This window comes from Phialemonium atrogriseum, assembly GCF_030411735.1.
Source record: "Phialemonium atrogriseum strain 8032-3 unplaced genomic scaffold QBC33scaffold_14, whole genome shotgun sequence".
In the NCBI taxonomy this organism is placed as follows: domain Eukaryota; kingdom Fungi; phylum Ascomycota; class Sordariomycetes; order Cephalothecales; family Cephalothecaceae; genus Phialemonium; species Phialemonium atrogriseum.
In genome coordinates, this window is record NW_026848151.1 from 589,169 (window position 1) to 601,782 (window position 12,614).

Consider the following 12,614-nt stretch of genomic DNA (forward strand, 5'->3'; position numbering starts at 1 on the left):
ATACATGCAATGCGAGGGTTACCTTTGCTACTTATTTATCCTTGGGTAATGCGTGTATCTATGTGCGGTTACGGGGGAAAGGATGGTTAAGGGGTTAGGGGTTTAAGGGTGGCGCAAGTAACCAACAAAACGGCTGAGATTTGAATGATACACAAATGAGTTACTGGCATATTTCATGATATACAATGGCTGGACATAATGACATCTCGATGAGTCCTAAATCAGACCAAATTCCAGGCACAATAAAGATCAACCAAGATACCTTCAAGCAATCAGCTCTCCTCCTCCCTCTCCATCTCCTTCAACACCCCCCTATACACCTCCGCCTCCGCCTCCATATCCCCCATCTCCCTCATCCCCCTCTCCGCATCCTCGATACTGGGGAACCCACCCCCAGGCGTCGGCCTCTCCCCAAGCCGAGCCCTGACCGCCGCCGCCGCCGCAGCCACCACCTCGCGGTCCCACAGCGCCCCGCCGACGTTCCCATCCTCGCCCGCCATGCCCTCGTACAGCTCGTCGCCCGGCCCCTCGGCGGCGCCCTGCTGCCGCTCGGTCGAGCCGCGGATCCGCGGTATCACGTGCACGTGCACGTGCGGCACCGTCTGGCCGGCCTCGGCGCCATCCTGCAGGGCGATGTTGAAGGAGCCGCCGGCCGAGGTGGGGTCGGCGGCGGCGGGCGACGATGATGCCGACGAGAGGAAGTAGTGGCGCGCCAGCATGCGCTGCACGCGCTGCACGGCTAGCATTAGGTCCGTCAGCTCCGGGGGCGAGAGGTCCGTTAGGCGCTTGTGTGGGCGAGAGGTGCACACTAGGACGTGGCCTGGTAGGAGGGGCTTGAGGTTGACGAGGGCGAAGGTGTGGGCTGTTGTTAGGAAGACCTGGTGGTACTGTTAGTGCTGTGAGATAGGTAGGATGGGTTATGGTGCGTTGGGGCGGCTTGAACCTGTTTGGTCACTTCGTAGGGCCCGAAATGGATCGGGTTCTGGGGGGAGGTCATCTTCAATCGCACTTGTGTCTGTTTGATGGCGGTTGGGGGTTTGAGACGTCTCGCCAGTTCGCCTTTCAATCGGATCATGTCCTGAGCCTGTGGGAATCCAGAGCACCTTTGCTGAGGATCTGCTGTTGCCCAGGAGGGTGTGGAGTTAATAGCCTTGGATTTTAGCAGGTTTGGAGCTGGGCTGGGCCGCAACCTGGAATACGTCAATGACGGGGTTCATTGGAAACGGCTGTGGCCTTGTTGTCTTAACTATTTGTTTGACCTTCTTTTTGGACTGGCAACCAGATCACACAAAATGAGATTCAATTGAAGGTTTGAGGAGTTCGCCAATCGCTTCATTGAATTGTAAGGCGTCTATCGCCTGTGTCAGACCTAGAGAGATATACGAAATGCATGAACCAACAGTGACTACACAATGCATGGGCAAAACAAGTTAAACCCCTCCAACTCTCATGTATCCCCTTCAATGTCTATGAACATCAGCTCCTGAGAACACCTTGCCTATATGCAGCAAAAAAAAGTCGTTCAACATATTTATGTGCCCACTACTTTACAAACCTATGACCGCAGCCCGCGTATTAGTTCCTCCTCCTCAAATATGTCCTCCTCGGCGTCTGTATCTGGGCGTTGGACGGCTGACGGAGTCTCCTCCTCCTCTTCCTCTTCCTCCATATAGACTAACGCACGTTATTAGCAAAAGTAAACAAAATGATGCCATCATTCGCAACCCGACTTACCATGTGGCTTGATGAGGAGAGAGGCTACTAGCACCCCAATAAAGAGGACAGCCAGCAGGACGAAGAATGCTTGCGGGAAGAAATCCACCGTCGCGGCGTACAGCCCGTTGAAGAGGATGGGCGAGATGACCCTGGCGAGAGCATGGAGAAGGCCGATGGCCCCTAGAAGCCGACCCAGGCGCTCCGAGGGCACATGCTTACTGAGCGAGGACTGGATCGTGGTGGAACCTAGGCCGCCGAACGCAGTGATAATGGCACAGAGGATAAACAGGGGCTCGGTCCGCACGAAGATGTACCCGCAGATGCCGATGACGTCGGACAGCAGGGCCGTCCGCAGGACCCAGACGTCCAGCTCGTCCGCGCCCGCGTTCTTCTCGATGACGGGGCCGGGAGACAGCCGCGCCTTGCGGGCCGCCGGCCGGGTGCGGAAATACCAGTTTATCACAGGGAAGATTACCATGAGGACGAGGAAGCGGACCGAGGACACGAGCGAGATGAAGCGGGAGCTCTCCACGGTGCCCCAGCCGAACACGAACTCGCTGTAAAGGATCGTGATGGTCCCCATGCTCATGACGCAACCGAGCAGGATCATGTCGATCACGGCAAGCGTGACTAGGTTGCGCCGGACCTTTGCGTTTTTGGCACCCGGGGGAAAGAGGACCTTCAGCGGCGCAAAGGGATTCGCCGTCTTGATGGCGTAGAGAGCCTTGCCCAGCCCGGCTCCTCCGAAGGGGAGAGCTCCGAGATCCGCAACCCAAGCGGGCGGTTCGGCCTCCATTTCTAGCTCCTTGGCAAACTTCTCCCTGGCGAGGAGCTGCTTCCGCTTCGATAGCGACTCGGGGATCACGAAGAAGATGAACAGGATGAAGACGATGTGGCAGCCCAGCGTGATGTAGAAGATGGACAGCAGCGAGCCCGTCCTCTTCACAAAGTATGCGGCCAAGAGTGGCCCAAATGCCAGTCCGGAGAAGAGGCAGGCGTGCAGGTATGATATGGAGACACTCCGCTTCGAGGGCGGCGTGCAGTCGCTCGTGTACGAGTGGCTGAGCACGCTCCCGGCGGTGAACGAGCCAGTGAGCCCGTCAAAGGCAGCGCCGAGGATCATCCACTTGTAGCTAATGACGTGGGGATACTTGGCAGCCAGGATGACGATAATCTCAGCGCCCACACCTCCGAGAGAGCAGATCACCATCATATTCTTCCGCCCGTAGCGATCGGACAAGGAGCCGAGCTTCGGAGCCGAGTAGGTAGTGAGGATCCCGATGATGACATTTAGGACCAACGTGAAAGTTGCCACGTCCCGCTGTACGGCGGGGATGCGACACTGCGGATTGTCGCCGCCGAGGATGATGGGCGCGAACTGGAAGTTTGGATCGGTGTCGGCGCGGTCGGCGAAATGCTGGTTGCAAACGAGATCGATGATCCTATCGCCCGTCAACCCAAGCGGCTCACCAACACCGCGACATCGGGGAACAAACGTACAGGTTCAACTTTGGCACAATTGAACCTCCAAAAGCGAGGGTGAACAGAGCATAGGGGCCTAGTAGCCACCAGACCTAAGAGATTGCGTCTTGTGAGCACGGCATCTTGCAGATTGTTGGTCGCTGGTGTGTAATGCAACTATATGTGGTTCCGGCGACATACCGATGGCCTCCTCCAGGGCGGCAGGTGTGCAAAGTCTGGGTCATCAGTCCATGCATCTCTCTTGCTGGGAATGGGATCATCGCCGCCGTCGTCGTCGTGGGCGCCAGCACCCAGCAATGTCGTCTCCTCCGTCGACTCGGGCTCGTCGCGGTATCTTGCTGCAGCTGCCATCGGGAATCCGGTCTCTGATCCGACAATGCTCTCTTGCCTTGACGCTGCGTCGGAAAAATCACTGTCGTCGGTCGCCATCTTCGCTAGCAGATCGGCTCCGTCCGGCTCTTATAAGGTTTCCCAGACGAACCAGGGGGTCTGGAGAGTGGAGGGGGTGGGATTTAGGACCTTATCAGCGAACCCCCCGCCCCCGCAAGGTTAAGAATGGGAGGGAGGTGGTACGTAATAGGACACGCTGCGCGGAATGGACAGCGCATTGGCACGGCCGATGGCGCAATGTTTTCTTTGGCTTCGAGGCAATTAGGAATGGCTGGCTTCTGGAGGATGTCTAGACTGACGCCAATGAATGGTTCCGAACGAATTGTCGGCGTTCCAAGCAGCCAAGATCTCCAGTGTCCGGGTGTCATCGATCCAGCATTGGATTTATAAGCTCGGGACTCGGCATGTCGACCGTCCGTGGACGTTGACCCCTGCAGGGAAACCCACCTCAGGTACCTACCCAACCAGTTACCCAGCATCGTCGACGACCCACGCACCCTGTGGAGTGGGAAAAGTGTGGAAACAGATCATCAATAGGGCTGGCCAGAATCTCAGCAAAGTTATTCGTGGAAATGTGAACCAACGTGGGATTCAGTAACTGGCCCTGTCTGATATTGTTTTGTCTACCCGACAACGTGGAGATTTTATACACGTCCTTGTCCATCACTCTACGCAGTAAATATCGTACAGGGGCTTGGCTTGTCAGTGACCAGCCAAGGTTTGCTGCCCAGCGAAGAACTTCTTCGACTCGTGACATCTCTCGCTCTTGCAGCCCGGGCATCGCAGCTCCATTTGCAACGAGCACATACTGCCGCTTTCCAGATGTGATTTGGCGAGGCTGGCCAGACCCTCAATGAAAACGGGGTTGCCATTCAGGCTTTCCACCCTCTTGACTGTGTCTCGGTGTCCCGATTCGCCAATTACCTCCTCATCGAGCTCGAAGAGCGTCTCTATGTGATCCGACGTGAAGGCGATCGGGATCAAGACCAGATCTTTCTGGCCTTTTGCGATGTACTCCTCCACAGTCGTCGCTGTTTGTGGGCCGAGCCACGGCTGAGGCCCTACTTGAGATTGGTAACACAAGCGGTATGGGTTCGCGAAGTTCAAGCGCTGCATGACAGCATAGACCGTAGCCCCAACCTCGGCGGGATACGGGTCGCCTTGAATATCAAGGTTAGCATAGCCGTATCGGTGCACTACTAAACTCAATGACCGGTCATACCTCTGTTGATCACGCTCATGGGCAGGCTGTGGGCGGAGAACAGCAGCACGGCCTTCCTCCGGCGTTCCTCGGGATACTCTGCCAGCTTCTCCTCAATGAGCCTGGCAAAGGCTTCGATAAGGCCGGTGTGAGCTGGCCATCTATCGATGACGCTCCATCTTATGGTGCCGTCCCTGCCATCATCGAGAGGGCCCGACTTGCCCTCAAGCCTTTGCCTCCATTTCCACAATTCGTTAAGACTGCTGCCCGTTGTAGAGCACGAATACTGGGGGTACTGGGTAAACGCGACGGCTCGGCCGCCTTTTCCATTGCCAAAGCCGTCTGCGAGCAGCTTGTGATACATCTCCTCGGTCAGGGGGTCGGCGTATCGGAATGCGACATATGGCTTGTGAGGTGCGGTCTCTGGCGAGATCTTGTCCAGTATCTTGCACATCTCCGCAGATTGGTACTCGGACCACTTCCGAATCGGCGAACCCCCGCCTATTGCGGCATACTGCTTCTGTATCTTCGGCGTGCGGCGTTTGGAGATGAGCGGGCCAAGGTATCCCTGGAGTCGTCCGAGGGGAATAAGATCGGCATCGGCCTAGTAGATGTTAGTGGGGAGGCCATACGATGCAGGGAGAAAGACAGACAAAGAGGCGACTCAGGAAATCCCCGACTTCGTCGACCGTCGACGGGCCGCCCATGTTCAGAAATACCATGGCAGTGGGGCCCTTGGAGCCATCGGAATTTTGGGTGACAGGGTGCACTGCCGTTGCCAATGATCTCGACTGTGATTGCGAAATCCTGGCTCTCAACAGAGACTGGACCGGGTTTGAGGTTAGAGAAGGGGCCGTAGCTTGCGATGCCTTCTGCGACAGGCGGCATGCCGAGTGGCGCAGAGCCATCTTGATAGATCTGGCTCCCGTAGGATATGGGAACCGTCAACTCAGGGCAAATTGGCAGGATAGCAGCAGACGAGGCGGAATCCTGGTTCTATAGGTAGTTACACTATCCAAGAAATGGTAGAAGGTTTGGCGGAAGCTGCGGCGTAACTCGGCTCCGTCAAAACTGGTCTCTTAAAAACCCCTTGGCATTGATGATGAGACGATACGGGCGAAGGCCAGCACAGGCCACCTCTTCGCCAAGTGCCAGGAGTGGTTTATCCAATCAGCTATTGCAGATTTCCACTACGTCACATGCTCACGCGGCTCAGGTGTGGTTCTTTAAAGAGTCCAGGCACCAGGATCGCCAGCACTCGGACGTTCTCGACGCGTCCGACCAATACTCCGTGTCGTCCCTCCTTTCAACTACCTAGTGCATTTTAGGAAGATTCCCCTTCGACAACAAGCAGCAGGACTGCAGGCCCATACTCAATCAGAAAATGGCTTGGGGACGCGATGAAGAGCGACGCGAGAACGCGGAGGAAGGCGAGGAGGAGATAGACGAGACTGTTAGTCCCAGAATGTCGTCGACGGGCCAATACGATAACTTGGGCTGACGGGTATTTTAGGACTACAAGGCGCAAAAAGATGCCATCATCTTCGCTATCGATGTGAGCAAGTCAATGGCGGACCCGCCGCCGGCGGGCGATGCGAAGAAAGCCGGTGATAGTGCCATTGCTGCGGCGCTGAAATGCGCGTATCAAATCATGCAGCAGCGCATCATCGCTCAACCCAAAGACATGATGGGTATCTTACTATTCGGGACCAAAAAGTCAAAGTTCCGCGATGAGAACAACGGGCGCAGCGCTTACCCTCACTGCTATGTCTTCATCGACTTGGATGTCCCGTCCGCCGAGGACGTCATGACTCTGAAGAGCTTGGTAGAGGAAGGCGAGGATCCAGATGATGTCCTGACCCCTACGGACGAGACCGTTGCCATGTCCAACGTTCTCTTTTGTGCCAACCAGATCTTCACAACCAACGCGCCAAACTTTGGCTCACGCCGGTTGTTCATCATTACCGACAATGATGATCCCCAGGCGGGGGATAAGCAGGCACGCTCGGCAGCTGCTGTCCGTGCCAAGGATCTTTACGATCTTGGCGTCGTTATCGAGCTCTTCCCAATCAGCCACGAGGAGAAGAGATTCGATTTGTCCAAATTCTACGATGTACGTGTATGAGCAGGCCGCTGAAGGCCGTCGCGAGCTAATTGGACAAGGATATCGTCTACAGCGACCCTGCGGGAGACTCGAGTTCGCCAGAAGAGATCAAAACATCAAGGTCTGGAGACGGCTTAACCCTCCTAAATTCCTTGATATCGAACATCAACTCGAAGCAGACCCCAAAGCGGTCCTACTTCTCGAATCTGCCCTTTGATATTGCCCCGGGTCTGAGAATATCGATCAAGGGGTATCATATCCTTCACCGACAAGTGCCAGCACGTACATGCTACGTTTGGCTTGGCGGTGAGAAGGCAGAGCTCGCCGTGGGGGAGACGACAAAACTAGACTCGGATGCCAGAACTGTCGAGAAGTCCGAGATCAAGAAGGCGTATAAGTTCGGCGGCGAGTTCGTCTACTTCAATCCTGAAGAGTTAAAGGGCCTGAAGTCATTCGGCGAGACCGGACTCCGAATCATCGGGTTCAAGCCGAGGACGCTGCTCCCGAACTGGGCTTCAGTCAAGAAGTCAACCTTCATCTACCCAAGCGAGGATGATTACGTTGGATCTACCCGCGTCTTCTCTGCCCTGTGGCAGAAATTGCTCAAAGACCAGAAGATGGCCCTGGCATGGTTCATCTCGCGGTCTAATGCCAACCCAATCCTCGTGGCCGTCTTGCCTTCAAGGAGTCCTGATGACCATGAGTCGGCGACGTCCTTCCTCCCTGCAGGCCTATGGCTCTACCCGTTACCGTTTGCAGACGATATCAGAAATGTGGATCTCAACTCAACGACGCGTTGCTCCAACGAACTCATCGACCACATGAGAGTCATAGTGCAGAACCTTCAGCTTCCGAAGGCAGTGTACAACCCCACCAAATATCCCAATCCCGCGCTGCAGTGGCACTACCGGATTCTGCAGACGCTGGCTCTCGAGGAGGAGATCCCTGAACATCCAGAAGACGCAACACTCCCGAGATATAAAGCCATCAATAAGCGAGTCGGCGGCTACTTGGTTGACTGGGACAAGGGGGTCGACGCCGAAGCAAAGAAACTCGCTGACAGCAGAGCAATCAAACGGGAAGCTGAAGATGGTGATGATGACAGGCCTAAGAAGAGAGCAAAACCCGCGAATTCTACTACCTCGAGCAAGAAGGCACCAGGTTCATCAATGAACAACGCTCAGCTCAAGCTGGCAGCCGAACAGGACACCCTGAAGAAGATGACAGTCGCCGAGCTCAAGGACGTAATGGCCAGTAAGGGCCTGAGCATATCAGGCAAGAAGGCTGACCTCGTCGAGAGGCTCGAGCAATGGCTTGAAGAAAATGCATGAACGAAGAGGCGATATGGGGTGTTGACACACGGATGGGTCCCTATGGATGAAGGTATCAGGCGCGCAGGCAGGTTAAATGGAATGGAAATGTAACTGTACGACATGGCGTGTAGGTACAGAGGTACGTACCTGTAGGCAGGTCTCTGGTGCTCTACCTAGGTAGGTAGGTAGCTACCTAGGTACAGGATACCGTACTGGGATTTTGGGGGGAGGGGCCTGTGATTAGTCAGTCGGTGGGAACTCACCTTGGAATCCACCACCAACATCTGTGCCCAGGCCTTTACTTAATCGCGTCTTTGGATCGCGACAAACCTTGGGACGATTTATTTTCTTTGTCGCCCAGCCCGCAGGTTGCTCGACCTGCCACTCACTAGTCTTCACGATGACCTGACGTCCCAGTGTCTCTCCCCACACCGTGACTACCTGAGTTATACTGCATGGGCTAGAATGCCACAGTGTGAATGCCATGGAGGCGCTTCTCGCCACGCCATCAAACAGTCATTTATGTGACTCGGTCGCTGATCTCCAAGTCCGACTCAGTCATGCTCTCCACGCCAAGGTCAGCCAGACAAGGGCTGAGCATATATCGTCAACCTTCGAGCTACCGTCCTCGGTTATCTTTAATATCACAGCCATCGAAACAGAAAGCGAAGCCCATGAATCGGCAGCCCATATCAACCCCCAGCTTGGGGGACCTCAGACAAGCGCGCCCTCGTCTACGGTCGATGGATCCCAGTCTGCAAGGCAAATTAGTGCGATTGATACACTCGTCAATCAGCCTGACAATGACCCGGCCCTCCAGAGGACTGTCACAAAACACCTAATCGCCGCATTGGGTGAGCTTGACCGTGCAAACTGGGTTGTGCGCCAAGTCTCTCGAGTTGCTCAGGGCTGGACATTCACCTATGTCTGCAAGAATTCAACCCAAGCATGGGCTCGGCAGCATGCCAGACACCCATCCCGAATCGTGGAAGGGGAGTGGAGTAGTAAGGACAGTCAAGGTCTTGCTCACATGGGTATGGATGTCATTTCTTTCACTGTATATGTACACACCTTCTTTTTCTGACAGGATCATCGTTACAGGTCGGCCAGCATTTGATTGCCGAGGTTCTGTCACCATAGCCTTTTCCAAACCTAACAAGTCTATCAGCCTCAAATATGAACACACCCCAATGCACAAAACGGTAGCTCAGCTTCTCGAGATGCTCAATCCTCCACCTCCACCTCCACCTCCGACTGTCGAAGAGCCGCCGGCAGTACGCAAAGCAGCAAAAACACCAAATTCCAAACGTCAGGCCGCGGATTCCAGCCAAAAGGGCGAGGCCGGGGGCTCAAGTCGCAGGAAACGGAAGACCGCGCCTCAAGCAGGCGAGGGTACGAGTCAGCCGGTGCGGAGGGGGAAAAAGGAGGGAGAAATTAACCTAGCCCCAGAGGGCGGCCTCCTCCCACCCGAGATGCCCGGAGCATTACCTATTGGCGAGTCATCTCAACGGCCGCTCTACAATACTCAGTCACAACTGGCGACACAAGACGGAGCAGCAGGCATGGAGACTACAAGCAGCTATCCCGAAGGACTGGTTGGCGCGTCCCCTAGCTCCACCGAGTCACAGTCTTCAGCTGTCGCTACCAGTGCCCCTATCCTCAATCTTCCACCGGGGGAGACAGAACGCCGTCGAGATGTTGCCATACAACTGCTCACAGACCACAAGATTGATCCCCAGACCCTATCTCAGGAGCAGTTCAGCATCTTCTCAAACCAATCGCCCGAACTGCAAATGGAATCATTGATGATGCTTGAGAAATACGGTGCTGAGCGTTTGCGGATCATTCACCCTAATAAGGAAGCACCGGCAGCCGGCAGCCCAGATGCCATAGCTCAGACCCATGAAGCATCTTCTGTCACACCCAGCACAGAGGCGGCAGCTCCATCACCGAGTAACCCCAAAAAGCGCAAGAAGCCGGCGAAGAAGTCCGGTTTCTCGGAACAAGACATTGCTGGCGACAATGCTGCGCTGTCGGCTTTAAATACCAGCCCGGCTGCGGGGGGGTCGCGAAGGACAGCAGGCGCCTGTGATTTCTGTCGCAGAAGGAAGATCAAGTGTGGCAAGGAACAACCGTCTTGTGCACAGTGTCTTCGATCTAACAATACTTGCTCCTACCCTGTTCTCAAAACGAGGAAGGACAAATCAGCCTACCCGCAAGGAACGGATGAAAACCTGGAGGAAGAAGCCGGGGGCTTACCATCCCCTGATCTTCATGGTGATAGCATAGCCATCCCTCCGTCCGAGTCTGCCTCGCCTCCCACGAGCCATTCAACAGCCTATGCGGAGGCGAGCACCGATGTCTATCAGAATTCCTCGGGTTTGACCTTTCCCCCATCAGCTCCCTTGGACATTTCGAATCAACCCTGGGCAGCCAGCTCCGGAGTGGACTATAGCCAGACACCTGCTCAAGACTCTTCTACCGTTGGCTCGACAGCTCCCCAAGAGCCGCAACAGAGCCCTGGTACGTCGTACCCAGAGCAGCTTCTTGCAGCTGCCACACCGAATGACTCAAGACATCAACGATCTGATTCCGGTTTCGATCATGCCGCACAACAACCTGCTACAAGTAGCGATGCCTGGGCAGGTTCCTATGCCGGCAGCCGGTCCTCGTCGCAAACCCATGGCTATGGCGTTATTCCGGCAATCGCCCAGGCGCGTTCGCCGGAACAGTCGATGACTCGAAATCCAGGTCCTATCCAGATACATGGGTCTCATCAGACACGTGAGGTGATTCAGCAGGCATTGGAACTAGCACGGTCTGCTAGAAACAGCAGTGCGAAACAGTCGCCACCCCCGCAGCCTAAGTCTTTCTCAGCCCCTGCGCCAACTACGCGCGACGCGTCACGGACTGGAACAAGGGCGCAGAACCGGACCCCGGTGCAAGCTATGCCGGTTGCACGGCATCCTCAGGGACCAGCGCAGCACCCTGCCAGCAACCCGGTAGCCCCTGCTTCAGCAGGCTCTAGCTCTGCTTACCCATCGAGCTACAACTCCCACTCGAAGCAGCCCAGCAACCAAGCAGCCGCCCAGTCTAATGACGGCATGACTTACAGTACCATGCGCCAGGCGTACGGCACGGCCATGCCCAGCTCGTATTCCAACTACGACGCATATAATAATGCGCGGTCTCACGGTAATCCCACTCCTGCGTCGACGAACCCGGTAACCCAGGAGGCTTCTCCATCGTACACGACAGCCATGGCGTCCAGTGTCAGCCAGTGGGGCAATGTCGCAGCATCTCAGGCTCGCAACTCGCTGCAGTACAATAATAATTCGTCCACTCCAGCTGCGTTGTCGTACTCGACAAGCGGGCAGCAGTCGCAAGCCGCGCGATCAACCAACATGCGGCCGAGAGCCACCACACAGCGCCCCGCGCCATCGGCCAACTCGTACAACCAACAACAGCCTCAGAATCAGCAGCAGGCGTCGTATCCCTCCTATTCCCAGCAGCCGCCGAGTTCTTCTGGCCAGCATGGCCAGCATGGCCAGCCAGGCTGGTATGGTTATTCCGGCGGCAGCAGTCAAAACGGCGCGGCGGGCGGCTACTCCGACAACCCTGCGCCGCAGGGAAGCGGACACTACAGTCAGCAGCAGCAGTCGTCTATGAACCTGTCCGGCCATACCTACAGCAGTATGGATACCGGTGATCAGTCGATCTATAACTTGCTCCGAGGCAACCCGGGGACCTGAACTAGGGGGCGAGGTCCGATCCCCACGACGCGGGGCTGCCGTCATATTTCCCTCCTGTTGAATTGAGGGAGGACGGGGCAGACAATCACGCAACAAGGGAGTTGAGGGGATATTTTAAGAGGGTACATTTTTCCCTGTACTTTGTTTTTTCCCTGGTCTTTGTTTCACAAGGGGGGGAGCAATATTTTGGGATCGACCGTGTTCAACATCTTTCGTAAACCCAATCCACCCTCCGCTGTGTGATCTGTATGTGTGTTGTAATATATGGCGTGGATGACGGCAACGTCAAACAGGGATTCGCTGAGGAGTCATGCGATACCAGTCTACAGGCAAAGCGTCCTGGGCAATAGTGGCCATGTGGTATATACCGTGACTAGGACTTCTGCGGGCAAGATGTCTCACCTAGAAGTGGTTTATCATGTTCCGGGAGTAGGGTTGTTAAGGGGCCAAGGGATCTTGGAGAAGGTATTGGTGGTAGACTTGTTGCGCAAAGAAAAATCCAGCCAACGTTAATTAGATGGAAATGGCCAAAGGATATGGACGATTGACGAGGCGTAAAAAGATTATTGGGACCAAAACAAAAGAAGAGAAGAAAAAACCCCGGGGAGCTGGGGGCAAGGCCCGTATCCAGGCGGATACCGAGAGGGAGTCGTAGG

The 12,614-nt window shown here is 55.5% G+C and overlaps 5 protein-coding genes across 5 annotated transcripts; 2 read left to right on the forward strand and 3 right to left on the reverse strand.

The window, feature by feature from the left end:
* Positions 1–118: 118 nt before the first annotated feature.
* QBC33DRAFT_540410 (HIT-like domain-containing protein) lies at positions 119–1,319 on the reverse strand. The gene is made up of 2 exons (XM_060428058.1): positions 944–1,319; positions 119–878 (listed from the first exon to the last, which is right to left on the reverse strand). The coding sequence occupies exons 1-2, from the start codon at positions 1,073–1,075 to the stop codon at positions 273–275; spliced, it is 738 nt and encodes a 245-aa protein (XP_060283062.1). The 5' UTR covers positions 1,076–1,319; the 3' UTR covers positions 119–272.
* Positions 1,320–3,957, reverse strand: QBC33DRAFT_540415 (major facilitator superfamily domain-containing protein). Its single transcript, XM_060428059.1, has 4 exons — positions 3,379–3,957; positions 3,217–3,290; positions 1,735–3,158; positions 1,320–1,674 (listed from the first exon to the last, which is right to left on the reverse strand). The coding sequence occupies exons 1-4, from the start codon at positions 3,625–3,627 to the stop codon at positions 1,556–1,558; spliced, it is 1,866 nt and encodes a 621-aa protein (XP_060283063.1). The 5' UTR covers positions 3,628–3,957; the 3' UTR covers positions 1,320–1,555.
* Positions 3,958–4,070: 113 nt separating this feature from the next.
* Positions 4,071–5,904, reverse strand: QBC33DRAFT_540420 (ferrochelatase-domain-containing protein). Its single transcript, XM_060428060.1, has 3 exons — positions 5,443–5,904; positions 4,811–5,393; positions 4,071–4,748 (listed from the first exon to the last, which is right to left on the reverse strand). Exons 1-3 carry the CDS (start codon positions 5,695–5,697, stop codon positions 4,291–4,293), a joined length of 1,296 nt encoding a protein of 431 aa, XP_060283064.1. The 5' UTR covers positions 5,698–5,904; the 3' UTR covers positions 4,071–4,290.
* Positions 5,905–6,008: 104 nt separating this feature from the next.
* QBC33DRAFT_540422 (putative DSB repair complex subunit Ku70) lies at positions 6,009–8,519 on the forward strand. Its single transcript, XM_060428061.1, has 3 exons — positions 6,009–6,242; positions 6,303–6,902; positions 6,953–8,519. The coding sequence occupies exons 1-3, from the start codon at positions 6,174–6,176 to the stop codon at positions 8,222–8,224; spliced, it is 1,941 nt and encodes a 646-aa protein (XP_060283065.1). The 5' UTR covers positions 6,009–6,173; the 3' UTR covers positions 8,225–8,519.
* QBC33DRAFT_91334 (uncharacterized protein) lies at positions 8,514–12,090 on the forward strand. The gene is made up of 2 exons (XM_060433178.1): positions 8,514–9,240; positions 9,308–12,090. The coding sequence occupies exons 1-2, from the start codon at positions 8,691–8,693 to the stop codon at positions 11,956–11,958; spliced, it is 3,201 nt and encodes a 1,066-aa protein (XP_060283066.1). The 5' UTR covers positions 8,514–8,690; the 3' UTR covers positions 11,959–12,090.
* The last annotated feature ends 524 nt before the right edge of the window (positions 12,091–12,614 follow it).

What these genes read in the sequence shown, in the direction of transcription:
- QBC33DRAFT_540415 (XM_060428059.1), bottom strand. Translation starts at nt 3,627, where the DNA reads ATGGCGACCGACGACAGTGATTTTTCCGACGCAGCGTCAAGGCAAGAG. An exon ending in ATTGTGCCAAAGTTGAACCT is followed by an intron (nt 3,159 to 3,216) that starts GTACGTTTGTTC and finishes GACGGGCGATAG; the next exon opens with GATCATCGATCTCGTTTGCA. An exon ending in TCTCCTCATCAAGCCACATG is followed by an intron (nt 1,675 to 1,734) that starts GTAAGTCGGGTT and finishes AACGTGCGTTAG; the next exon opens with TCTATATGGAGGAAGAGGAA.
- QBC33DRAFT_91334 (XM_060433178.1), top strand. Translation starts at nt 8,691, where the DNA reads ATGGAGGCGCTTCTCGCCACGCCATCAAACAGTCATTTATGTGACTCG. An exon ending in TCAAGGTCTTGCTCACATGG is followed by an intron (nt 9,241 to 9,307) that starts GTATGGATGTCA and finishes TCATCGTTACAG; the next exon opens with GTCGGCCAGCATTTGATTGC.
- QBC33DRAFT_540410 (XM_060428058.1), bottom strand. Translation starts at nt 1,075, where the DNA reads ATGATCCGATTGAAAGGCGAACTGGCGAGACGTCTCAAACCCCCAACC. An exon ending in CCTACGAAGTGACCAAACAG is followed by an intron (nt 879 to 943) that starts GTTCAAGCCGCC and finishes CAGTACCACCAG; the next exon opens with GTCTTCCTAACAACAGCCCA.
- QBC33DRAFT_540420 (XM_060428060.1), bottom strand. Translation starts at nt 5,697, where the DNA reads ATGGCTCTGCGCCACTCGGCATGCCGCCTGTCGCAGAAGGCATCGCAA. An exon ending in ATTTCCTGAGTCGCCTCTTT is followed by an intron (nt 5,394 to 5,442) that starts GTCTGTCTTTCT and finishes AACATCTACTAG; the next exon opens with GCCGATGCCGATCTTATTCC. An exon ending in CATGAGCGTGATCAACAGAG is followed by an intron (nt 4,749 to 4,810) that starts GTATGACCGGTC and finishes TTGATATTCAAG; the next exon opens with GCGACCCGTATCCCGCCGAG.
- QBC33DRAFT_540422 (XM_060428061.1), top strand. Translation starts at nt 6,174, where the DNA reads ATGGCTTGGGGACGCGATGAAGAGCGACGCGAGAACGCGGAGGAAGGC. An exon ending in AGGAGGAGATAGACGAGACT is followed by an intron (nt 6,243 to 6,302) that starts GTTAGTCCCAGA and finishes CGGGTATTTTAG; the next exon opens with GACTACAAGGCGCAAAAAGA. An exon ending in ATTTGTCCAAATTCTACGAT is followed by an intron (nt 6,903 to 6,952) that starts GTACGTGTATGA and finishes TAATTGGACAAG; the next exon opens with GATATCGTCTACAGCGACCC.